Source organism: Rhinolophus ferrumequinum, chromosome 2 (genome assembly GCF_004115265.2).
Source record: "Rhinolophus ferrumequinum isolate MPI-CBG mRhiFer1 chromosome 2, mRhiFer1_v1.p, whole genome shotgun sequence".
Classification (NCBI taxonomy): domain Eukaryota; kingdom Metazoa; phylum Chordata; class Mammalia; order Chiroptera; family Rhinolophidae; genus Rhinolophus; species Rhinolophus ferrumequinum.
Genome location: NC_046285.1, coordinates 35393009 through 35419086, shown reverse-complemented (window position 1 = coordinate 35419086; position 26078 = coordinate 35393009). Strand labels below are relative to the sequence as shown.

Here is a 26078-nt window from a genome sequence, read left to right as displayed (position 1 = left end):
ACAGTAGATTGCAGGGGGCCACCTTAACAAGATTTCATTACAGCACCTCAATGGCAAACATTGGGAACCTAATTAAGGAACTGGTAAGGGAGTTCCTGTTATGAAAATATTATAATATTTCCTTCTTAAAAGTGGCCACCTACTGGGTTTGTAAATTGGCAGTATTTAAGAAAAGGCAAACAATATACTTGGGATAGGCTGCATGTTATCCAAAAACAGCAATCCAAAAACAAACTCAAGTGTTTAATTATAGGAAGCTAACGCAGTTCCCTCTGAGGTTGCAGATAATTGCTTATTTTACCATATAAGTATGACTATGTAAAAATATAAGGCTATTTAATGGGAAAGTTTTACTGTTAATTATTGTTATGCTCATGGAAAGCCATTTAAACATTTATAATCATGTAGGTTTTTGGAATTGATTTTAAATTTTCCAGATGCTCTACATAGTTAAAATCCTGTCTTTAATAGTAGTCAATTCCTGAAGACTTATGTGAGCATTAATTACATAGCAACGAGGCTAATCATTTATTCTGGATTCAAATTTCCCTGAACAGCACATAAGAAATTTTTATGTTCCATGGTAGCTTGCTCAACAACTCAATAAAATCACAGCAATTAAAATAATTATTTTCCCACATGCTGAGATGTCTAATAACATGTGTCACTTGGAACGCGGTGTTTCTTGCCCTGTTGGTTCATCTTTTCACAGAACTTAACCAAATGTTTGGGTGGCAGGGGTTTTCATGAATCAAGATTGTTTGTAAGCTGCAACACTGAAGAAGTAATATTAGCATTAGTCCTTTCAGGTTTAACCACAATGATATTGCTTTGCTTTTCCCTTTCTTGATAAATCCATTATACAACATATTTTGAACGTACAAGGAGCTCACATTTCAGATTAATTGAGAAACAGACTGGTATACCATTTTTGAAGAAATTTCGTCACCGCCATCATTTTGGAATTGACTAATGTCGCGCCTCTCTGAATAGTTTTCCTGCACGGAAGTGCTTCTCACCAACTCCTGCCTACACAGTGTTCACACGCATGCACACATCACAGTACATTCTGCTCATGTACACACTGCCATTCATTCACATACTGCTTTTAAATGTTCGTGCTGCACTACCTACAAAACCGAAATAAGTCAAAGCACATCTCTCAATCAACTATGTTTATTACACAATCAAAAAGTGTGAGAGCTGGAAGGGACACAAATGTTTGTCCAACTTCCTCAATCTAGTAACATTTAAAAAAAAAATAAGGAAGCTGAGACCCAGAGATTGAATGACATATGGTAACAAAACTATTTAGCATCAGAACTAGATCAAGACTCTTTCCCATGACACAACTAGACAGCAGAAACTGGGTTCCTAGAAAAACTACTAAAAAAATCCCAAGCCACCATTCATAATACATAAATCACCATTCACATCCATCGCCTATATTAGCCCATGGAGTATATGCAATGAGAAAAAGTTTCTTGTTAACACATTGCTCTTGGCACTCCACCAGTGTTTGCAAGGTGACCTTGGAACTGAGACATAGGAACAAAGCTCTCATGTTTTGACTTAACACCTGATTCAGGATTCACCTTCCTGCTGTGAGGCCCTCAGCTGGGCCTCCGTATTTTCTGACCGCTGGTTAGAGGATTGGTTGCTCACAACCACTATAAAACCTTGTCACTGGAACCTACCTCCTTGGCCATGTCTGTATATTTCTGCTTTTCCTTTGGATCGAGAACAGCCCACCAATCAGCTAGTATCTTGGTAGCACCTCGGTTATCAAGCCTGGGGTGTTCCTGACGTACAAGGGAGCGATGACGTTTGCAGAATAAGAGAAATGCATTCATTGGTCTCCGGGCTCGCTGTTCTGGTGATTCATCATCTTCAGTCTCACCAACATCTTGCTCTAGGCCATCAGCCCCAAGAACTTGAACCTATTACCAACCAAAACAAAAACCAGATGTTTAACACATCTTGGACAATTTTGCTTTAACAATCAGTCTTAGTTTTCAAAAAAATTTTTTTCTTAGCTCCATTTAAACAACTTACAAATTGAAAAAATGATTTTTTAAAAATCAAGTACTGTTAGTGGTTGGTAACCAATTTACGATGTATTCTTCTGCTTAGTTTCTATAGCAACCTGTGCATGTCTCCATTACAGCATATATTACATTGTGTTATAATTGATTCCATTTTTTTCTCTCACTAAACAGTGAGCTCTGTGAGGACAAAAGCTCTCTTACTTACCTTTACAATCACAGCACCTAACTCAATGTCTGGTGTAACATTAGTCCTTAACTGTTGAACGAATGAATCAAACCATCCCATGGTATGAGTCTCAAGATTAACAACAATATTCACATAAAACATATGAATATTCAGAGTTGTCCTCTTTGTAAAGTGCTTTTCTATGGCTAACAAATAATAGGAAAATGTGTAACATGAAAGTAGATAATAAAAATCTAACATACAGACTCAATGTTCTTGTGCACAAGTACAGCCTCCTATTGTGAAAATCAAGAGACATTTAACATCATTTGAAGAAAGAAGTACATAGTAAATTTTCAAGCTTTCTTGTCTAGTGAAATGCTGCAGTGAGAGGAATAAACTCACCTAGGCTGAAACCTTCAAAATCGGTTCTGAATTCTCCCTTTTCCTAAAGCATTTCATTCAATTCAAGGACTTCTGCAAAGCTTTGTTATTGTCCATTCCATCCATGTAATTCTTATTGCTACTCCCCTAGTACCACTCTGGCTTACGGCCTAGTCTTCCTGCTTTTAATCTCTTACAATACTTCCTGAACATGGCTGAAGATTAAATTTCTTAAAGCAGATCTCTGATCACAGAATCTCAGAATATATTAGGATTGTTAAATATCTTCTAATGCTAAAATACGATTCTATGATATTTTGTACAATATGATTCTATGATATTTTGTAGGAAACAGTACAACTGTGAACAGAAGTCCAGAATGCTTACTAAAACCATTTCCTTACTTTTTTGTTTCATAGTTAAAATCAAGAAGGATCGATCGAAGCTGTTAGTCTGCCTTTTATAGTAGGGCAGTAGTTCTTAAACTTGGGTGGGTACTGGAATCCCTAGAGATCTTGTTAAAATACAGATTATTAGGTCCCATTCCCAGAGTTTCTGATTCTGTAGGTCTGGGGTGGGTCTGGAGAATTTGTATTGCTAACAAGTTCCCAGGTGATGCTCAGGCTGCAGGTCTGAGGACCACACTTGGAGAATCACTATTATAAGGCAACCATGTTCTTTTATATCATGTTTATTGGGTAACTGCTATAGGCAAGATACTGTAGGACAAATCACTAGCTTAATCCAATATGGTAGTTTTTAAAAGTCTTTAAGTTTAAAGTAAGTATTGCAAATGCATTTAATTAACCATCAATTATCTTCAAACACAAATAGTACAGCACAAACTTAAAAAGTCATTAGCTATCTGATTTGGAAATACATGAGGGATTATTATTGGGGTTAAGGCTACAGATTTATTTTTCTCATTATGTATACAATCATTAACTATGATTTGCATGTTCAAGGAATATTCATTTAGCATTCTGAAACTGACTAAGAAGCTATGGAAAAACCAGGCATAAAAAATGTATTATGTAAGTTGAGAAAGTAATTACATTTCCCTTCAGAAAAGAATAACTTTTGATGCAGTTACTAAATTATAAAACTCAAGCCAAGAGCTGAAAAAAGAGAGAAATAACAAAAGATCCTGGCCCAAGGAGCTCACTGCTTTGGGAGGGGAGAAAGATATATAAGCAAATAAATTAAAAAGCAGTCTGCTGACTGCAAACAAGGAACCAGTGAGATAATGAAGCACTAGTGGATGGGTAGAAGTACACAGAAGTCTCCCTGGGGAGGTGCTGTCGGAGCTAAAGTTTGAAAGATGAATTAGAATGTGTCAGGTAGTCAATAGGGACATATGGGGAACTAACAGGGATTACAGCTTGATGGTTTATTCAAACATGCTATTCAACAGCACTGGTATATAAAAGATTACAGCAGAGATCCAGGACATGAGGTCACAGAAGAAGGTAGGGGCCACAAGTCATGAAGAATGTGCTGTCATGTAGAAAACCATGCATTAACCCTGTAAATGAGAGGTTTCAGATTGTACAAACCAATCAAATAACCTTGGCGGGACCAACATAGATAGTCGACTTCTTATTTGCCAAGTACAGACATCAAAAAAAAAAAATGTTTTTAACTACTTTTTAATGTTACAAATATTTCAGTATATTAACGAACCAAAAAATGAATAAATAAATACGCGAATACATAAACTGAATAAAAATGAAAAACTCTCTATCTGGACTTATTCTTCCTTGAAATGGCCTGAGTAATATTTTGTAACAAATCAACACTAGTTCCAGACCAGGATATGGAAACCACTGCTGGATACAATGGAGAGCCATGAGTGGTTTCCAGCAGGGAAAAGACATTGTTAGACTTGTATTTTAAGATAACTCCTATTATCAGCAGTGTAGAGCATGAAGTGTAACAGCAAAACTAGAGGCAACCAAAACTAGAGAAACCAGTTACAAGTTTATTCCAGCTGTCCAGGCGAGAAAGGGAACAGGGCTGAATCAAGGCAGTAATAATGAGAATGGATACGTATGAACAGAGACAGTATTTATTTCTGAGATAGAACCAAGAGTGATTGGTATCTAGTTGGATTGAAAGGTTGGAAAGGGAAGTATTTCTAGCTTCGAGGGCAAGACTCCCTCATACACAAAAGAGAGTACCTTTTATCCAATGAGAGAAATTAGACCTGGTGGGGAGAAGATCAGTATTGAGCAGGCTGAATTTTGAAATGGATCTCAGCAAAGTCTCAGCTGGGATAATGAACTGAGGTACCAACATCAAGGTAGTGAGACGAGGGGTATGGACGAGATCACAGAATGTGGATTGAAAAGATAAGAGGATTCAGTGGCTTCCTTCTTTCACTCAGTAACTGTTTACTGGGCCTGTGATATGGACCAGACACTGTTCTAGCTGATGCAGACAGAGCAGTGAGCATAAAATTCCCTGCGCTCATGAAGCAGAAGAGCCTTCCACTTTGAAAGGGTACCTCTGGCTGCTTTGTTGGTAACAGACGGTAGAGTGGGACAACAGCAGAGGCAAGGAGAGAGGTAGAATAAATCATCTGCACTAGAAACGGCAGTGGCTTGGATTAAGATGGTAGTAGCAAAGTTGCTATGTTCTCATGAATATGAGAATATATTCTGAAGGTATAACAGAATTTGCTGATGGACGGATGAATGTGAGACTTGAGCAAAAGAAAATAGACAAGGTTTCTGGTCAGACCAACTGGAAAGTTGGAGTTGCTATGTACTGAGAAAGGGAAGACGCAGGAGAATGGGGTTTGGAGGAGCAAAGTGAAAGCTTCATTTGGAACACATTCAAATTGAGATTCTAAATAGATATGTCAAGTAAATAGTCAGAAATATGAGTCCATAAATATAGACTTTAGGAGAAAGGTCCAGGACAAAGATAGAAATTAAAATAAGAGGCCCAAAAGATGTCAAAATTTCAGGGTAGAATAATGGCGGGGCATCACTTGAAAGAAACTAGGGAGGTTTGGCTGGGGACGTAAAAGGAGTGAGTCCTGCCATGAAAATAGGAGACAGTTTCAAAGATCAAGTGATCAACAGGTGCAAATGTGTCAGAAAGATCCAATTAAGTATAAACTTGGCAATTTCCTTGAATAGAAGTAACCTACTTCTCTGAACAAGGAAAGGAGGAGGAAAAGATGGGTCAGGAGTGAGAAAAGTGCACAGGGGAATAGAGGCAACCGAAAGAGGCATTTCTAGCGGCCTCTATTTTTTCTGTGAGGGAGGGGAAAAGGTCAACAGGGGAGAGACCGTAAAGGGTATCCAGAGATATCTGAGAAACAGGAAAAAATGTTTATAATTCCTGCTGAAATGGTGGAAGAGGGAGCTGACGCAAGCCAAGAACAAAAGACTGAATGGATGTCGAAGGCCTGAAGAATATTAAAACTGTGTTTATAAAATTTGCAATGACATAAAATACATACTTATTTATTCTTCTATTGAGCATATATCTATTCAATACCTACTATGTGCCAGGCACCATTCCAGATTCTAAGGAAGAAGAGGACAAGCGGGGCAAGACGCCTGCTGTTACTGAGCTCATATTCCAGTCTAGAAAGATAGACATAAGCACGGGCATTGTTAAACACAGGGCAAATAGTAAGAAGGGCCATGAAGGAAATCCTTTGACAAGGAATGAGTTGGGTGGGAGCAACACCTGAGATGATAAGGTCCCATCCGTGGGGGAGGCAGTCCTTGTGCTGAGACCTGAATATGTGGAGGAGGAGCCAGTTACCCAAGACCTGGAAAAATATGTGGCTTTCTAAAGTCACCGGCATGGTTAAGTGACTTTCTAAACAAGCGCCGGGTACTCAAATGTAAGAACACAGAAAGGGATTTGGAGGACTGACTGACCATAGAGGCTTGGTGGGGGGAGAGCATCCAGATGCCACAGAGAGGAGGCAGGACGGGATCTGCTCTGAGAATGCCAACGGCCGTGGGGCTAGGCTGGGAGCAAAGCAAGAGGCCAGAGGAGTGACAGGCTGGGTGCCAGGTGAGCACATCAAAGTTTACAAATACCCCATCTCCACTGCATCTGGACATTACCTTCAAGATCTGTTTCAATCTCCACTGTTCGGAAGTACAGACACTTTAAGAATCATCAATATTTGGAATAAAATGTAGATTAAGTAGTTAAGTAAGATTCAAGTTACACAGGCTTTTAGAAATTCATCTTTCGCACCATACACATTCACTGAAGTTTCTAGAATGAATGCTCAAATAAACTGAAAACTATAATAAAAGAAGGAATTACCTTATCAATATCCTCTTCTTCTTCTTCCTCTTCCTCCTCTTCTGAGAAGTCAAGAAGTTTCTTTGCTAGCAATGGGTGCCACTGAAGACACTTCCGTTTTGGTCGTTTTCCAGCCCCTTCTCCTTCTGCTGAATGATCTTTATTTCTATTACTGCCTTTCATTACTGTGTCCTATGGAACGGGAGAAAAAGAAAAATCAAAGTAAATTTGATTAAAATTAGTTTATTTAGCTTCCTTAGCTTTAATTGGATTATAGTTTTAATGACTAAAGTATCTACTAGCTTAGGCACTTACAGGATTCAGTAAGAATTCTAAGTACATAATCATTCATTTTAGTAGGCTAAAGTGAGCTAATAAAATTTGCCTTTTATGAAATCTACTTCTTTCTGCTGTAACTTCAAAACTCAAAACCCAAATAAAGTGTTAGGGATGATTATAAGTTACCATCACCTGTTCCCATTTATTCAGGTAGTGGCTTCTCAAAGTTTTGCATCTGACAAATGTGAACGATACCTCCCAGGGGAGCAGAGGTGCTCACACAGGTGGCCCTCCATTCCTTTTCCGATGGCTCCTATTTTTTTATTACAGTAATTTAAATGACTTTTGTATTCTAGACTATGATAACCTGAGCTTGGAATATGATTAAGTAAAATGAATATTTTGTAAGAATCACATGTTCTGGATTTAAAATAAAACTATTTCAGAAGATGACACACATTTTTCAAAAACTAGCTGTGCGCAGCCTCCAAGTACACAGTGCATGAACATTAGGTCATACTTAGCAGGGGGGTGAGGGTGTGGGGGTGTGGGTGGTGAGCAGCCTTGGTACCCATCAGTGACACACACCACATATGTACCACAATCCAGTGACAAAGTTTTACTCCTTAGTGTATTCCCTCCACCCCCCAAAGGCAGATTGGCTGAAATAGCTAAGCAATAGCCTGGCTAAGAAGCCCAAAATTCTAAGTTACTCTTCAGTGACTTAAAAAAGGAAAGTTTTCCTCAGTGATAAAAACAACACATATTATAAAGGTGAAAACAGCATAAAATGAGGATTACCCTTCATCATGCTCAACCCCACAGCCCAGAGGTAAATTACACGTGTCCATTTCTTATATACTTTATTGCAATTTGTTTGATTCACGTTTCATTTACTCATTTGAAGTAACATTAATATACAAATTTTTATCTATGCATACTCATGCAAAAATTCAAATAATGAAGTGAAACATCACCGACTTAAATGATTCATGCAGACAATTACAAACATAAATGCAGCTGCTGACATCACAGAGTAGTGGCCTTTTCGGTCAGCGTACGGTTCTCTTGGTCCAAATGCTTGCAAAGTGATAACAATAAACTTTTAATGTCATGTTGCTTAAAATGGGGTCCAAGAACACATAGCTTCAAGACTCATCCAGCTCTCAAGGCTTCAAAACAATATGGCACATGAAAATTTATCCTTCTTCCTTATTTCTAGATTTGGTGTTATGCTTAAGTCTTCCTCACTTCAAATGCTTTTTTTTTTTTTAAATTAATGTTTCCTCCTAGAACTTGCATGATTTCATTATTTAAAAAAACTTAAATACTTGATCTGGAATTCATTCTGATAAAAGGAGTGAGGAAGGGATCTAGCGTTTTCTTTTTTTTCAAAATACGTAGCCAATTGTTCTAACACCATTTATTAAATAATCCAGGTTTCCTCCATTTGTTTGAAATGCCACTTTTATCCTATCCTAAATTACCACGCATGTAAGTATACTTCTGAATTCTCTTCTGTATTATTAAATTCTCCCCTCTACTTGTCTATCCTATCCAATTTTAATATCCTCAAAGACTATATCGTTTTGTACCTTTTTTATACAAAAATATGTCAAGTCATAGTAGCCATTAATATTTTTAAGTTGCATATGTCATGATTTTCTAAGTCAATATATCTTGATCATTCTCATTTGGTAACAACTATGTAATATTCAAAAATAAGAATGTATCACAATTTATTCAATCGTTCCACTATTAATGGACATTCAGGTTATTTCTTGTGCTGCAATAAAAAAATCCTCATTTCAATAAAATATTTGTCAAATATTAATTATGATGAAAATCCTAGTTTATTAAAATCCATGTCTGGTCAAAAAAGGGGGGGAGGGAGAGAAAAGAAAACCATGCTCCTGTGGTTTTTCTTAGCAAGTCAACGTCTGCTGAATATCTGAAGCAATTATATGATTTGTGTGGCTGCCTCAAGAGTACAAGAAGTTACTGAAAACTCTAAATGGAATTAGTTAGCTGGTATGCTCTTAATAAAGGAACAAAGATTTCTTGTGAGCTGATGATAGACCATTTAACAATTCCCATTCTATCTACAAATAAAACTTGGCGCAGGCAACCCAATTTCCAAAAATACCAATGCTATATAGAGAGAAGAAGAAATGGTTATTTTCGTGGCTTATTAATCACTTCAGGATGAGCTGCTTGAGTGGTCATTAAACCCATACTGGAGACCCAACATTTTATGACATAACATTTTTTAAAGAGTAACAGAATCAATGGGAAACTGTAAGTCAGGCAGCTGCTATCAACTGGAGAGGTGAAAGTGACTGCAGTGCTTAGAGAAAAATACATCCTTTAGCCTCAAGGATTTTGATTACGCTTTTTCATTTAGGTGTGAATGTGTTTAAGCACATCTACCTTTGTATATATATATGTGTAAATTCAATATTCAGACAGAAAACAGAATATCGAGAATCAAATTAATGAATGGTATATGTGGCTTTTGGGTTCATAATAATCACATTAATCCCCAAATTCTTTCTCTGCAGGTGACATATGACTACAGATACTGTATGTCTCTTCTGATACTCCCCAAATTAATCTCTACTTCCCCAGAAATATACTACAAATACTTTCTATTGCCGAGACACTTAATTTAACCTTAAGTAACAATTATTTGGGTACATCCTACCTCCACCACTAGGCCTTTTTTCTGGATGACCCAAGACTTGAAGCAGCCTGGCTCATGAGAACATCAAGACTGGTTAGTTGTGAGGGTTGTCACAAGCAGCCTCTGAACCTCTGCACTGAATTATGGCAATAATTCACTCTTTTTACACACTAGAATGGCTTGAAAATTAACCCCCATCTCTCTTACCCTCTTCAGTACAGCTATTCTTCCCTGAGTGGGGGAACTGGGGGTGAGGCTGGAAATCGTGTATAACTGATCGGAGGCCAAGGTGGCATGTGGTGTGTGAGAACCACCTAGGCTTTGGGAGAAATAAGGCTGACAATCCCTAGCACCGCGTCTAGAACACAGTAGGTATGAAATAAATATTTTCAGCATGAATGAAAGGTGAATAAGTGAATTGAAGATAGTACACCTGGGACGAAAGAGTCAAGAAAAGTATAACTGATCTGATGACTATGAAATATCTCAAACTATTAACTGGATACTTTAATAATTTATAGTTTTCTTATTACTTTTTAATTCCCTATGGATCTATTTCCAAAGTGTTGAAAGAAGGCAAAGGAACGGGGAAAATGATTCTGCCGATTATCATTCCGAAGTCACGAGAAAACAAGAGAGAAGAATGAATGAAAAGCCTAAGAAAACTGGGGAAGACAAGGGCAAAGAGGACAGGATTTTGAGACTTAACCTCATCACTCATCTTATTTCAACAACACAGAAGAGGAAAAACTGTTAACTTTTGATAGTAACAGAGGACTACTCTTATAATTTTTTGTCACTAAAACCCCCACACATTGTAAAGTGTGGCTTCTTTGTTCTTGAGCAAGAGCATATTAAGCAAATAATCCATAAATGAAGCAATTGGTAGACTTCATTCAAAAGGCGTCATTCTTCCGTTCTGCACTGCAACTCTAGAACAGCTGAAGTCAGGTTATATTAACTATCAGTGGACTGGACTTGAACGTATCGAATTCCGCTGCTGACATTGTGGAACGATGGAGGCTGAAGGTACCGATCCAAAATCCTGAATATTCATTTACCCTATAAAAATAAACCAACTCATGGGTGCCCTTTTCTGTACCAGGATGAGCACCTAGATACTCATTGTATGGAACTCAATGTAAATCAAGTTGGTGATCTATTAGGAAAAGCTTCATTTAACTATATTCTTCAAATGAGGCAAGCCCACCCATTCATGAAGACCTTTACTGAGCTCAAACTTGACGAGAAATTTAAAGAAGCAATATCAAAGAAGAATCAATACAAAGCAAATACCACGTTTAACAAAAGAAAAATAAATGGACACTGCAGCCTGACAGGCCCCATTTATTCTAGAATGCTGCCTCTACCACAACCTACGTGTTGCAAAATTACTAATCTTGCTGATCTTTCCACATGTTAAAATTCAGTAATAGCTCTACGGAGACAACACTTTTTAGATACTACCCAGCACAGAGGCTAGCATGGAGATTCTCACTCGATGTTAGGAAATCCCCCCTTTGCCCAAAAACGTTGTAGAGGGCGTATGGGTTTAATTGGCAGCAGCTGATCACGAAACAGCCTAAGATACTGCTGAGGAGAGCACAGATGTCTCCCATTTAATCGGTCTGTATGCTGCCCAGATGATAAAACCTCTAGCCTCAGACACTGAAAAAGAAAGATGGGAAGTTTCCTTTTCTGTGAGTGCTACACAGTCAGAAACAGTGCCCCGGCACAGTCCAAAGTTCTGTGAATCAGATCCCGTGTTTATCATCTTTTCTTACAACTCAGGCAATCAGTACACTTCCGTCTTCAAAACACTGTGAATTTAAGTGTGTCACAGGGGTAGTTTAGAATTTTGACTGTTTTCCTAAATGTCTAATAAAATTCCCTTCAAATCATATTAATGGAAATTCAAACGAAATGAGACCGAGGCAGGTAAGGGAGGCCCAGGAAATGTTATTGTGAGACAACCACACATTCTAACCACAAGTAAGGCCTCCCGTGGGTCCAACTAGGACTGCAAAGCTTCACAGCTTTCATGTGTCTACAGAGAAGAGGAAACATCAGCCCAAAGAAATGAAGACGAAGTGGTATCTCTAGAGCTTCCGTACAAATTGGACTGACCTACTTAAAAGCTTTCAAGAGAGGCCTGCTGCTTTCAAGACACCCCTTGCTTTCTTTGTTGCAAGGAGTTCTGCTGACACAGAAGCTGGCCCCACTCTGAAGCCTTGCTCACCCTGAAATTCTCCCGTTTTTATCAAAGTTCTTCTCATTGTCCAAGGCCCAGGTCCCGTATCTCCTCCTCTCTAAAGCGTTCTATGAAAACCTGAAGTCTAAAGCTGTCATTTTTCGCCCCTGAGCTTTGATCATCCTTGGCCTGCTGAGGTCCAGCCCTTATCAGTGTTGTGTAGTTAGTGCTATCTATTGCCCCCCCACCAAATAGACTGAACTTCTAGAGAGGACATACCTCAGATTCCTCCTTTTGTGTCCCAGTGCTTAGCTAGCACTGGGTCAGGTACATAGCAATTGCTAAAGAAGGTAATTACGGGCTGATCATTTCATCACCTAACAGTTAATCACCTATTACAACTTCCCGGAATGATGTGTTCCTAATATTTTTAAAACACTACTAATGCACTGCTAATATTTATTAAATACTACGTACTTAATATTCATTATCTCATGTAATCCTTACAAGAACCCTCTGAGGCAGGTGGAAGTAGGAAGAAGTTGAGGTAAGTGGCCTAGGATTGCACAACAGTGGATGAGGAGCGGGCACGGGAACCAGGACACCTAACGCAAGAGCCCAAATGCTCACCTAGGACAAGGAACGAATAAAAAGCCTTCTGTCAACTCTCCAGGCGTTTCCCCTAGAACAGAGCTTCTGGGCCAGGGAAACACCTCCAGAGAGCACTGAAGGGCTAGAACGCGAACACTTTCAGGGTTCACGAGAGAAGAACGAGTGCATATCCCTGATGACTTCAAGTGACAATTACATTAGATTAACTCGAAAACTCTTTGAAGATAAAAGCCCTACAAATGCGAATCATTATTATTTGTTGTAATTCTAGTGACAATTCTAAACTGCAGACAGAAGAAATGAAAAAATCTCATTCAATAATGTAATGCTCTCATTTTTAGAAGCAATTCAGCCACCCTATTCATGCAAAGTGTCTTTAAATACACTCCTTATTGAAAAGGAGTGGCTCTTCAAGTTGAAACTTTAACTCTGTCAAGATGTTATCTATATGCTCTTCTTGAATACCAGTAAGGCACCCACTATTCAAAAAAGGGCTTAGCTGTACTGGCAGCTCTGGGCCCTGTGCCCTACCCTCAGGAAGGAAGGAATATGTATTTTATGATCTCTTATATTCCCTGACACTTAGCCTTGGGAGAGCTTCATGTGGTTCTCAAAATGAAGGCTGCTTTAGGCTACAGAGAGAGACAAAGGCTACCTTGAACGAGATAAGGCACCCAAATGGGTGGCTTAGAGAGGAATAGCTATTTACACAGAGAATTCAGTAACAGGCTAGGAGGTGTTCCCACCATACCCACTCATCCCCGCGCCCCCAGGCCGCAAAAGGCCAACTTTCGGTTTTCCTATAATTTTATGGAGGTGTTTATATTCTCAATCAGCAAGTCACCAAATTCCTATTCTTCAACAGGCCCAGCCTTACACGTTTTGTCTCTTTTAGTTTCTAAATTAACAAAGGGTTTTTTTCCCCATGCATTTATTACACGTATAGGACATAATTATCACACTGACAAGAATTTGAAGCACAAGAATACAAGCTCATGGGAGTCTCTTCCTCATTTATTCTCAATGCAGTGGAACACATCCTTACTGATTACCCGGTGAGCTATGCACTGTGGGAATTACGCGTCCAGCCTTACCTCCCATTCAACTCTGCCCACCTCTGCTCTCCTGCCCAGCTGGACTCTGTTCTGTTGGTCACACCTGCCCTGTGCTACTGCTCTCCCAGGCCTGTACACGTACCCCAAAGCCCAACCCTCACTTTCTGAGCAAGCCTCTCTGAACGCCCATTTCTAAAAGCTGTCTTTATCTGCCCCAGCTCATGTTTCTTTCCTTCCTAAGCACCATTTTTGACCACCCACATGCAATGGCTGTGCCATATTTCTTGACACTTGATTGTATAACAATTATCATTTTTCTGTACAATATATGCCTAATGATTTCATGTGAATTCCTCCCACAGAGACCCTTGAGAGTAATGAACATGCCAGATGCTTTTTTCTGAATCTGTCAGAGCAAATATTGCTGTACTAGACGCTCAGAGATTACGCGAGGAAGTGAATATAGAAACAGTATTTCTCTGCTTTCTTATTATGCTTTTCTTTATGTTGTTTCGCTAGAAGGCAGAAGAGATATAAGGCTTGAAAAGCAAATATGCATGGAAGGAAAAATAAGAACCTAGGAAGGGCTGTTCAGGAGGGGAGCGGAGACAGAACAGAAACAAACTGACAAGGCGGTGTAATAAATGTAATGAAACCTAAGTCACCTCCAAACAAGAGCTGAGTCACCTCCAAACAAGAGCTGTCAGTACTAGTCTAAAAACATGTTCCGGGAGCTTTATTCCCTTCTCTGGTTATTTGTCACTGACTCTCATTATTCTCTCAAATAGGACATCATAGTACCACCTTCAGCACTCGCTCTCTTTTCCTTTCATAATTGGTCTGCTAATAAGCCCCAACTCTGAACTCATCCAATCATTTTTCTTCTCTAGGTCTATCCTCCAACCTGCCGGCTGCTCCTGTGGTCTGACATCACTACAAAAAGTTTCCAATTTCAGGCTGGCCTTCAGTGCTAGTCGGAAATCATTTTTATTTGTCTTATTCAGTCTCACCCAGCGCCCCAGTGCCCACTATAAATTCTCAGTTTCTTCTCAACTCCTACTGATGATGGGTGAGAACAACAGTAATAATTTTTATTAAAACAATTATACAGTAAATGATTACATATATATTTATATAAAACATTTCTATACATAATGCAGATAAACATATATAATATATAGTGTTTATTCCTTCCAATGTGCCAGAAGCCAGAAGCTTTATATTTATTAATTCTCTCAATTGCAAACAAGCCTAAGATGTAGGTACTATTATCATCTCCTTTTTACAGATGAGAAAACTGGGGCACAGATAACATATAGTTTGTTGCTTTTATTAGGTTGGTGCAAAAGTAACTGCGGTTTAATTAACAAAGGTTTTTATTATATGTATTTGTCACATGGGTAGGACATAATTATCACACTGGAAGGAAGACAAGCTCATGGTGTGTCGTTTATTGTCAATACAGGTGAATACATATTTACTGATCACCTGATAAGTATGCATTATGTTTATAAATGATACAAAGTCCAAGGTCACACCGTCAGCACGTGTTGGCGGAAACAGTCTTGACTCAGGGGGTCTGACTTCAGAGTCTGGTTCTTGACCATTATATAATATTGTCTCCTAATAACAAATCTTACTGAACGATTGATACATGCTGAACACCTTTACGTGAATTAATTTCTTTAATCTTTGATAGACTCAGAGAAAGCAACTACAATGGTCACATTTTATACATGAAGCAACTGAGAATGACAAAGCTTAAGCAACATGCCCAAGGCCACTCTGCCAACATGTAGAGGAGCCAGGATTCAAACCTAGATCTTCTGTCCCCCGAGCCGGAGCTTCAGATCACTTTTCCAGACTGTCCTTCCCACCACAACCCCAGTCATTCTGAGAAAATGCCTCTGCTTCCTGGCTAACAAGGAGCTCTTCATATGTGGACTCTCTACAAGTCCCACCTTGCCTTTTCCAAACTGTTTCTTCTTCCATCTTCTCTCAAAGGCCAAGATTCAAGATCAGCTCCTCTCACTGCCAATCTGTGCTGTTAATCTCCCTTTCTGCTGCCTTAGGCCATGCGTCCTTCAGTTTCTTGCTTTGATGAACTATTGATAAACTGTCAACTGTTCCTACTGGTTGATACCTGCTCCTTCAGTCTCCACACTATCTCAAACCTAGAATCCTCTCTGAATCTCTCTCCTCCTTCAGGCAATCCTCTTTTATTTGTACAAAATGACCCCAGCCCTCAAGCCCGGAGATTGCCTAACTCCAGGCCACCAGGCTAGAAGCCAAACTGGCCGGCTTGGTACTAACGCTGTTCAAAAGCTCTACCACCTAACACTTCGGCCTTGGTTCCTAATCTCTGTTCTAAAGCCCAGGATTCATTTCCTAGAAAGCACTCATAACTCATTCCAACCACGCCACAGGTTCTGGCTTCTCAACCTTTCTATGATTCACACTTACATCTTTGATTTCTAGCCTCTCAGAAAAAACACCTTGCCTGGGTCTGGCCTCTGTCCCTACCATATCCCTGGGGAGCATGCCAGGACCAGGTACACAGGAAATGGATACTCCTTCCCATAACAGAGTGAAATACTTGGCCTCTAAAGACTCCTGTTCAAGCCTGCTTGATTCCCAGAGCCTCCAGGCTAATAGCTTCTGCTTAGTCTTGCATATATACACGCCAATCCTTAGAGGTATTCTGCTTTGCCTCTTGAGTTTTACAAAAACAGCTCCTTACCAGAGTGCCTCTCCTGTGGAGATAAGGGAAGTATGTATTGTTTATCAAAGATTAGCAGGAACCTTGTGACAGGACTCACATCAACTAGCAAAATCTTCCTAGGACTGCTACAGGCGCCCAGATGTCTGCAGTTGTCAATCACCTCTTACCCCTCCCATTTTTTTCTTCCCTTGAAGCCTGAACATAAAAGAAGCCCGAACCCTGTACATTCTTAAGATTGATTTGCAAATTAGGTCTCCCAAATTCTTAGTTCGCACTGTCTCTAAACTTTTCCTTACTCCAAACTGACGTTTCCGACGCACCGGGCCCAGGGACATTGGACCTGTGACATTCACTTCACATAAACATCTGGAAAGCACACACACAGCTCTTCCATTTTTTCCCTATAAATTCAAATCATTGCGAGTGGCTTCTTGCCCTGATATTTAATCTCTCACCAAGTTCTGTCTCTTGTCCCTTCTACCTCCGACACACGGTCCACCGCTCTCCATTCCCATTGCACTGGGTCACCTAGCTGTCTGATCTTCTTACCTATAGCTGTGCTGACTTCATTTCTCCAGACTAAAAATATCTGCTCATGCCCTTCTCCTGCATGAACCTCTGTCTCTCAATGTACTCAGGAAAAAGTCCAAACTTCTTCCTTCATGTAACACACAAGACTCTTCCCGACTTGGTCTCTGTTTACTTTTACAGCTCGTAATTCTTTGTTCCATTTTCATTCTTAAAGCTCTACCCACACCGAGCCACACGTCATCATTTGGAACTTGCCAAGGACTCTGACCTCATAGCATCTGCACTGTTGTCTGTCACCTTGCAGTGGAACTCCGATCCCTGCTTCTGGGCTTCGCTTGGCCCTCACCTCAAACTTACGTCACAATGAAATGGCCTGTTTCCTTCTTTCTATCCCACTTGACCGTTAACGGAGAACAAGGGCTGTGGCACATTCACCGTGGTATCTCCAGCGCATGACAGACCCAGGCACACTGTGGGCAAATACTTGTTCAGTGAATGAGCTCCGGGTCTATTTCCTAAAGTCTACTCCTATTACCCTTTATTCCTTCTCCTCATTTGCCACTGCTTCTTTTCTAGTGATCCCCCTGCTCTTCTTTTCTCCTCTGCTCTGGGACCTTCCATCCATCTCAGAAATTCCTAGCACCCACTCAAACTAAAACCAGAACACCTGGCGATTTTACTTGTTTGGAAATAGTTTCTACGCAGCAGATGTCAAAACGACCCAACGAGTAATTGTGACCTCACATAAGAAATAATTATCTATTTCCTTTCCTCCAGTACCCATCACTAACACTGATTATTTAATCTTCTGTGTACCAATGTACATACAGCCATTTAAATTTTAAGAGTGATCACGCACATTTTTAACAATAAATCTACTAAACTTTATCTAAAATCGTCAAAGTTTAAAAGAATCATTTTTTCATTTATGTGATTTAGGTTATAGTCTAAAAATAATAAAAGGGTCTGGATGTCTTCCATCATCCTGATCTCTAATTATAACTTTTAAAAAAGAGCTAGAAACAATGGTTCAGTTAAGAATCTATAATCTATGGTATCTCCTGTTGGAATCTCTTTTTCCTAAGCTACTGTTCTTTAATCTAAAAAGATGATAAATAAATTTAAGTTAGTTAAATTTAGTTCATTTAAAGCAAAATTTCAGTCTTAATGGTTGCCAAACAGAAATCTTTATTTTCTCCAAAGAATCAATATTTCTTATTTTAGTAGTTATAGTATTTATTGAAGTAGCTTATCCTAGCTTTTGCAATGCCCACTGTTGTACACTCTGGAACACTAGAATTGAGTTAACTCATCATTTACTAGATTACATATTACATGACTGTAGGATGTTGCTTATTTTAATATTCCCAAATGCTTAGAATACTGTCACACGTATTTTAATAAATAGTGCTTGAAAATGCATGAATTTAATGATTTTTATATCATACTGCACATTTGCCAAGGAAATTAATTAGAATGCATAGGGAGCTATGATACATTAATATTTTCTATTTAACTAGAGTTAAGCAGAAAATCATTTGTTTTATACTTCACACTTGGTGAAATATTTTTAATATATTCGCATTTTCTGATTTAATACACATGATACCAAAGGGCTGATTTGCTGATCCAGCGTCAGAACAGTGTGCCCTTCAGATCATCAACCCTTCCTCGCATTTTCCGTTCAGATGTTTTATTCCTTTCAGGTGTTTGGGCTGAACGTGCTCTAACCACAGTGCCAAGTACTGAAAGCTTGTTTTTATTTAATAAATGTATTAAATTTATGGCATTTGTTTTAAAAAGTTCTTCACTTTGTAGAATTAACCAAAAAATAAGTTCCTATTTGTGTATTAGTATTTCCTTGGCATTTTTTTTTCCTTTTTAAAAACTACCAAAGGGAGAATATAAATAGCTAGATGTTTTCTTGACCCTACTTCATTCCTCCTTTCTTGTTTTTCTCTCAATACACAGTATGACAATGGGCATTACCCACAAGATACATGTTCACTGAGGCATCTTGGAGTATTTTGCTTACAGCCTAATTTACATACATCTGCTCCCTCTGCTGGCCGATTTTTTATCTTCTCGCATCCTATTTCAATACAAAGGAAAAGGTAATACTTTACAGTATAAAGAACACAAACGCCCCTCTATAAAGAATTATAAATTATAAAAACCTGGAAAACTTACTTAAATAGCTCTTCTATATCATTCAGGCCATGGCATTAATTGATTTTAGGGAGAAACAATCATCCAAGTACAGTGTACTGACTTAAACCCAGGAGTTAAATTTTGTTATCCTTTTTCCCCTAAGCCACGACTCTTTACTAGGACCATTTCTCATTCATTCAATTCCTCTCTATCTGGAATCTCCAGTCTTTTGCAAAGAGTATCATAACCAAGTCTTTCCACACTTACACAATGTCACTACGTGGAGGAGGCAAGAGGGAGGGATGCTCTCACTTACACGGATAGTCCTGCCTCACAGCTACCAGAGTTAGGGGGCAAAATTATATAATCAACAGCAGGGGCGCGAGTGCTAACCATATGCCCACTCTCTTTTTTCTTTCACTTTCTTTTTCAAAGAAGGAAGTTATTTTGATGAATAAGGAATTGTTTTACTTTTCATAATAAAGCACTTTATAACAGGGAACAAGTACATTTCATCACTAAATTCTAAACATATTTTCTAATAAGAAAAATCAGTGCTGCTATTAAAACCTCCTGGACTACCCTTAATTGTTACTTCTCAATTAGGTACCATTTTGTAACTTACAAAGCCTTTATGAATACATTAATGTATTTAATATTGCACAATCCTTGAAGTGAGTATACTTTGCCCATTTCACAGCTAAAGGAGAGGAACCTCAGAGATATTTACAGAATCTTTCCAACACCAGTAAGGGACAAACCAGGGACACAGCCTGAAGACTGGGCATGAATCTCAAAACACGGGTACTTTCTTCTACTTATCACTGACTTCAGTTTTTAATCAATACGTTTATTTTGGAAGGGAAAGTAATTCCATTTTACAAGCCTTTTTAGCATTTAGCCTCTCAGTATTTACTTTAGCCAGAGGGTTGGCAAATTTCCATTTCCATTTCAGACTAGTCCTTCCTATGCATTTAGCCACACTAAATACACTGGGGGAGTGAGGGAATGGGGCACAAAAAAGCCTATGTACGTGTGACTCAGCACACTTTCCTTCATTTCGCATTTGTAAATGTTGATGTTGCAGCTCCCAAAGTGCTCTCAGAAGTCGTGGTTACTGACAGCCCATGAGCGCTGTGTCTTTCAAAACAAATATACTTTATTGATGGAGAGCACACGCATCTCCGTCTAATTATTCTAAGAGGCAGGGTGGAACAAACATGATTTCTCAACTCAGCATTCTGCATTGAACACAATTAGGCAGGTTACAATTTAACAGTTATCACGAAAGCTTGTCACTTCCCTCAGCAACACAACACGTAAGGGAAGAACACTTAACAAATCTGCCATATAACACCAGAGCAGCACGCCATTTCTAATGCCTGTTGCAAATATTTTTAAGTACGGGCAAAAATTCAGAACGTATTTAATTCAAAAAGAAAAAGAAAAGAAAAAAAAAAGATCCACACATATGCACAAGTATTTACTGGATTTTAAAATCTGTAATAACATAATGTTTGAGAGTAAAAGTAAGGTTGGGTGAGAATTTGAGAAAGAACCAACTGGTGTGAAAAAAGTATGCTTGATCAGACTGATTTTAAGAAACAATAAATAAAACCTGTCGTTGTCTGATGCACATCAAAAATCACAATCTAACAGCAAATGTCAGACACAGTATTTATATCCCATTATGGTGTTTCTCAAACTGGAAGGTACGGCTCACTGAGTCAAAGAATTCAGCTTGCTGAGTTCTCTCGGCTGGCTGGATTTGCTGACTACCAAATCTATACTTGAGAAGTAGGCAAATTCTTCCTTCAGCTCTTACATAGCTCCTCTACAGAGACCTCCTGATCCCAAATCAACCTTTTGAAGACCGATTAATGGACCAGCATTAAGAGATGACACATATAAATGATGAGCTATACCAATAAAGGGCCTGTCGGTGAAATAAGATCTATATAATAGTGAAATAATTTGGGAACTAGACAGCATGTAATAGAGTGCACCAAATGTGGTCCAAACCATTAGGGATTACAACAGCTAGTATGTAATAATAAGACATTCCTGGTACACGGATACTTGAATTACAAAAGCCACTGGAGAATTCATATAATTCTCTTTATTCACTTTGACAGCCCCAATTTGTCCCACTGTTAACCCCTTCACTAATGGCTAAACTGATCACTGAGGACACAGCTAGGGGTGAACTCCAGATTCAGGAGCTTCCTGAATCTGCAAACTTTGTGATCACTGCAAACTTCACCAAGTCTGACCTGGCTTCTCTTGCAGGGCATCCATAAAAATAGCCCTGGAACCAACCCTGTAAAGAACGATTCAGATCCTTGCTGTGTTATTTAAGACTGGGGGTAGGGTCTGCAACTTTCCACACGATGAGGTAGCTTGAAAAAAAGTCAGGTGGCTGGCCATTCCTGATATCTCAGGCTTCACTTAAGAACACTGGCTGGAACTTAACGGTAAAGTAATGCTTAGGGAGAACAGAGCTGGAATTTTGTTGGCAAATAGAAACTGGTCAAACACGACCTGAGACAGGTATAAAATCTAGCAACAGTTCTGTGCTTCTCATACTAATTTTCCTCTTGCTGGTAGAACTCTTACATAGTGAGAAGCAGGGAACTCTGGGAAACAATAACAGTACTAAACTGAGAGTACACATTCCAAGCACCTAGTCCTGGCTTTCACCTCGGAAAAAGAGAAAGATCCAATACCAAACCTGTTCAAGGACAAATTAGCAACTGATAAAGTAGAAAAACTGTGGAAGGTCTTTGAGAATCAGAGATTGGTTTAGATGACCTTGAAGGCCCATTATCATTCTCTGCTATGATTTTATCTCATTATCTCCAGATGGGACCAGGCTGTACTGCAGATTCCGCCCTCTCCTATACACAGGCTTCCATTCTCCTTTCTCACCTCCTACCGGGAAGATAAAGACACAATAAATCAGCTCTCACAGCCCCTCACACAGACTTTATACTGGCAATAATTTCTTTCTTACCTGTATAGGTGGGTCTTTAAAAAATTCTAACAGCTGCCTTATGTATTTTCCCCACACTGTTTTTCTCAGTTTACGCCAATCCCCTTCCACTATTAACTAACACTGGATTCTAAAATTTGTAAATTGGATAAATTTTGAATTTCGTATATCTTCACTAAATTGTTTTTTAATTACTAACATTTTGAACACTTTTGATGTGCTTTCTTAGAATTCTATAGCAAAGAAACATAACTTTCCCAACATTTAAATAAGATTCCCCAACGTCATTTAAGAGAGTGCATGGGAAAGCAATTTTTTTCCTTAAAAGAAAAATTCAATTTCTAATAGCTTTAAATGAAGGCCATGGAGTCCCCTAGTAATTTTTTACTTTATAATTAATTCTGTGTATGCTTTATTATGGGGATATTACACTTTCAGAGACCAGGAGATTCAGATGGCTAACAGGTTGGTTAGGATTAAACCACCGTAGCCCTATTTTTATGTTTAAAAAGAACCACATAAGCCACATCTTGAGCAAAACTCTGCCTATCACACTGGATATTTTGAACACCACAATATGCAGCTCAGACAAGTAATAAATGTGGCCAGATCTGAGCCTTTAAATCCTGGGCCTCTTCACATCAAGGAGAACTAGCTGGAACACTGAAGAGCTCCTTCATGATGGAAAAATTAATGGGGAATTACAAGCACTCCGACACATGAAGAGTAGACAAACGGGTCTGTCCCTGACAACTGAAAAGTGCTAAATTATTAATTGTGCCAAGTACAGGCAATTGCTGTCACGATTCTTTCAACACCTATCTTCCAGAACAGTTTTTAAAAAAATGTTTCTATCTAAAAATTAGCACAGGTTTACAGGATTGGAAATCTAGTCATAATATATCCATCTGAATATGGTATACCTAATATTTAGGATTTACAAAGTCAAAAAGAATGCTATATAATAAAAACAATAATAAACACTTCCGTTTCAGAAATTTACTTTCCATTTAGGAAATAGTAAATTTTAGTAAATTTTCGTTTTATTGTTTAGTAAATTTTCATTTTATTGTAAATAAGGGAAGGCTTGTAGTTTAAAACTGAAAACATAATTTTCATGTATAACAAAGCACAGAGAATAGTGAGCATGCCTTTTCTCTTTATCTTTCTGCACTTATTCACACTCCAGGGCACTGTTGTAACTACCGTCATCATTCCATTTGATCCTCAATACAACTGTGATGTTGGAACCATAATTATTCACATTTTACAAACAGGGCAACTGAGGCACAGAGGAGCACTTGCCCAGGTCACACAGCTAGGAAACCAGTACACTGGATACCAGGATTCGGACTCAAGTGGTCTAGGTGCCATATTATACTGCTGTTCAATACTTCTTGTCTGTACTTAGGTGGTCCTAGAAACATTTGGGAAACAGTTAATTCTGCAAGTGTTTCAATACTTTTTTAAAAACTGGGATTATTAACTAAAAAGATTCCTGTTAAGTCCTCTGAAGATCAAGGGGCTCAGAGGTAAAATACATGATGATTATCTTTGTCAGCTTTAACCTGTGATTTTCTTTTTCAAGTGACATGTACCACGTAGTACTAAAGTGACTCAGTACAGTTTGACTTCGCTTTAATTAGCATTATGCGTCTGAACTACAATTAAATCATTGCCTTATCCTGGTAGTTAAGAGGGTTCATGTTATTAAAATATCCTTGAGTTCATTTCCAGATTAATATTTGTTGGGTAATTTTTTTCCACTCTGGCTGATTAGTTAAGGATTTCACAACTAAGACTTGCTTTATTTAGTATTCCCTAAAAACCCTGGAGTCCACATCATACCAACTTTCAAAAATTCTGAGATTATCTAAGAGGTGTACCTACTACCAAACAGGTATATGCAACCCTAACAACTTTATTCATAAATATAATAGAATGTGAACCATACCAACAACAAAAAACCTCTGTGGCCACAAAATGTAGGAAAGCAAAAACCTACAGTGAGAGTTTTAACTGAACATCAATAACGACAAAAGCAGAAAAGTTGAATGAAGGAGTCTGTGGTTATTAGGACTTTTGCCCAAAACACAACATTAGTCAAAAAGCTCTAGGACACAGGCAGAATTTCAGTAAGGCATTACTTACAGCAGACAGTAAGCAATCAGAGAAGTGGAAATCAGGGTCCATTACTCATAGCAGGATAACCTGCATTACCCTCTTTGCAGATGCATCACTGGAGGGAGCTGATGAAGAAAATGAAGACTGAGAAAGGGAATGGGGTCTCTTTCACATGTGACTTTCAGCAAACTGTGATGAGTTTCAACCCTGGGTGAGTTTTTCCCCCTTTGCTTCCTTCAGTTTCGTTTAGAAACATCATCTTGGCTAGGTTGTACAAGTGCTGACTTCGCAACTAGCCTACGGTGGCCCCAAATGACCACCCTCAACATTCCTTTTGGTAAGCACCTGATTAAATACCCTCCGGTTAAGCAGATTTAGGTTGATTCCAAGAACAAGACCCCACCAAGCTGACAAATCAGTGTCTTTACTCTGTCGGATACTTCTCTTCTCAGAAGGGTTTCCTATTTCTTACAACTTGCTTCTCCATGCTCACAGCCTCCTGTTGGTCTATATAAGGTCCTGGCTCCTCAATGCTATAAATTCTTATTTTCCACCCTCCAGTTTCCCTACAGGTTACACCATTTACTTCTGCTATCATTCTGGCAGGAAGTTTTCTGAACACCATCACAAAATCAGGACTGCATTTCTATGACAGCCAACTTTCCTTTCTAAAATATCTAATTCATTTGCCCATGTTGTAAAACAACTCATAAAAAAGGATTGCCACTATTATGGTGCTGCCTGTTTTTATCCCCTTTTTTCCACAGTCAGAATAAAAGATGAAAGGCAGGAAGTGGCCTATCAACAAGCAGTCCTCCATTGAAGACAGATAACAAAATACTGCAGTTCAAAGTGTATTTATAAATGCAAAGTTACTATTCTTGAACAAATTCCAAATACAGTATGTCTTTGATCTTAGAAAAGCATTTTTCTCCCTGTTTATAGCTGACATTGATGGTTCAGTTAGGCACCCACTCCCAACTATGACAAAAATGTTCCCTGAAATTCAATCATGTGAGTTATTAGCTTTTAGTTGTCAGCCTAGAAGTAGCTGCTTCTGCGCTGCCACTGCTGCTGCCTGGGATGCTTCTGCCCTCCGCAACGATCTGAGAACCTGTCCTAGGAACAGCATCCATCTGATCACCGGCAGAATTCTCAGTTCCTTCTGTGTGATGTCAGACAGTCCTGGACATGAGCCAGCACCTCCTTGGACTGGGATGAGTATGATGATTACCTCAGCAATAGGAAACTAGGAGAAAAATTTTGAGCACCTTCAATCTAAACCGAGTTTAAGTTTCATATTTAAACACAAAATCTATTCTCAACCTTTCATATTTCTATTACATACAGGGGAAAAAAAAGTCTAATGATAATATGTAACTTCAATAATGAAATACGGTCATTTTAAAACTATAAAAATATCTCGAGTATCTCCATGGTCCATTTTAAACAATTAGGGAAAATAAATGCCACAGCATTTCAACATTTATTCAAACATATTTTCTGAACTTCAACAGCTGTTGTTTGTGAGTCTTTTAATATAAGGAGGAAACAAGATATTAACATGGTAAAATTAAGGGGTAAGCGCCTATCACTGATAACTAACAGTCCTGAAAGCTCAGTGAGTAGAGAGAAACAGTAGCATCTAACTGAACACTAAGGAAGATCTGTAATCCTGGGTTAAGAGGCCCCATTACAAGAGAATCTTTCTGGGCACTGAGGAAAAGAACACCTTCCATGGAAAAGAACTATACTTTTAAAGTTAACACATGCATGTGCGTGCACAATGTCCCCCCGCACCCCCATCAGTGTAGAGCTGATAGATTGATAGATATTAGACAACTCTGTCGGCACTTGGA

At 38.7% G+C, this 26078-nt stretch overlaps 1 protein-coding gene across 17 annotated transcripts in view; it reads right to left on the bottom strand.

Moving 5' to 3' along the window:
- Nucleotides 1-26078, bottom strand: part of BBX (BBX high mobility group box domain containing) — a 246690-nt gene that overhangs the window by 79115 nt on the left and 141497 nt on the right. For all 17 annotated transcript variants that reach the window (XM_033128729.1, XM_033128835.1, XM_033128852.1 and 14 more), the window contains 2 exons: nucleotides 6901-7071; nucleotides 1698-1940 (listed from right to left, as the gene is read on the bottom strand). In XM_033128729.1, coding sequence (XP_032984620.1) covers nucleotides 1698-1940; nucleotides 6901-7062 — 405 coding nt within the window. In that variant the 5' untranslated portion in view covers nucleotides 7063-7071. The remainder of the gene's footprint in view (nucleotides 1-1697; nucleotides 1941-6900; nucleotides 7072-26078) is intronic.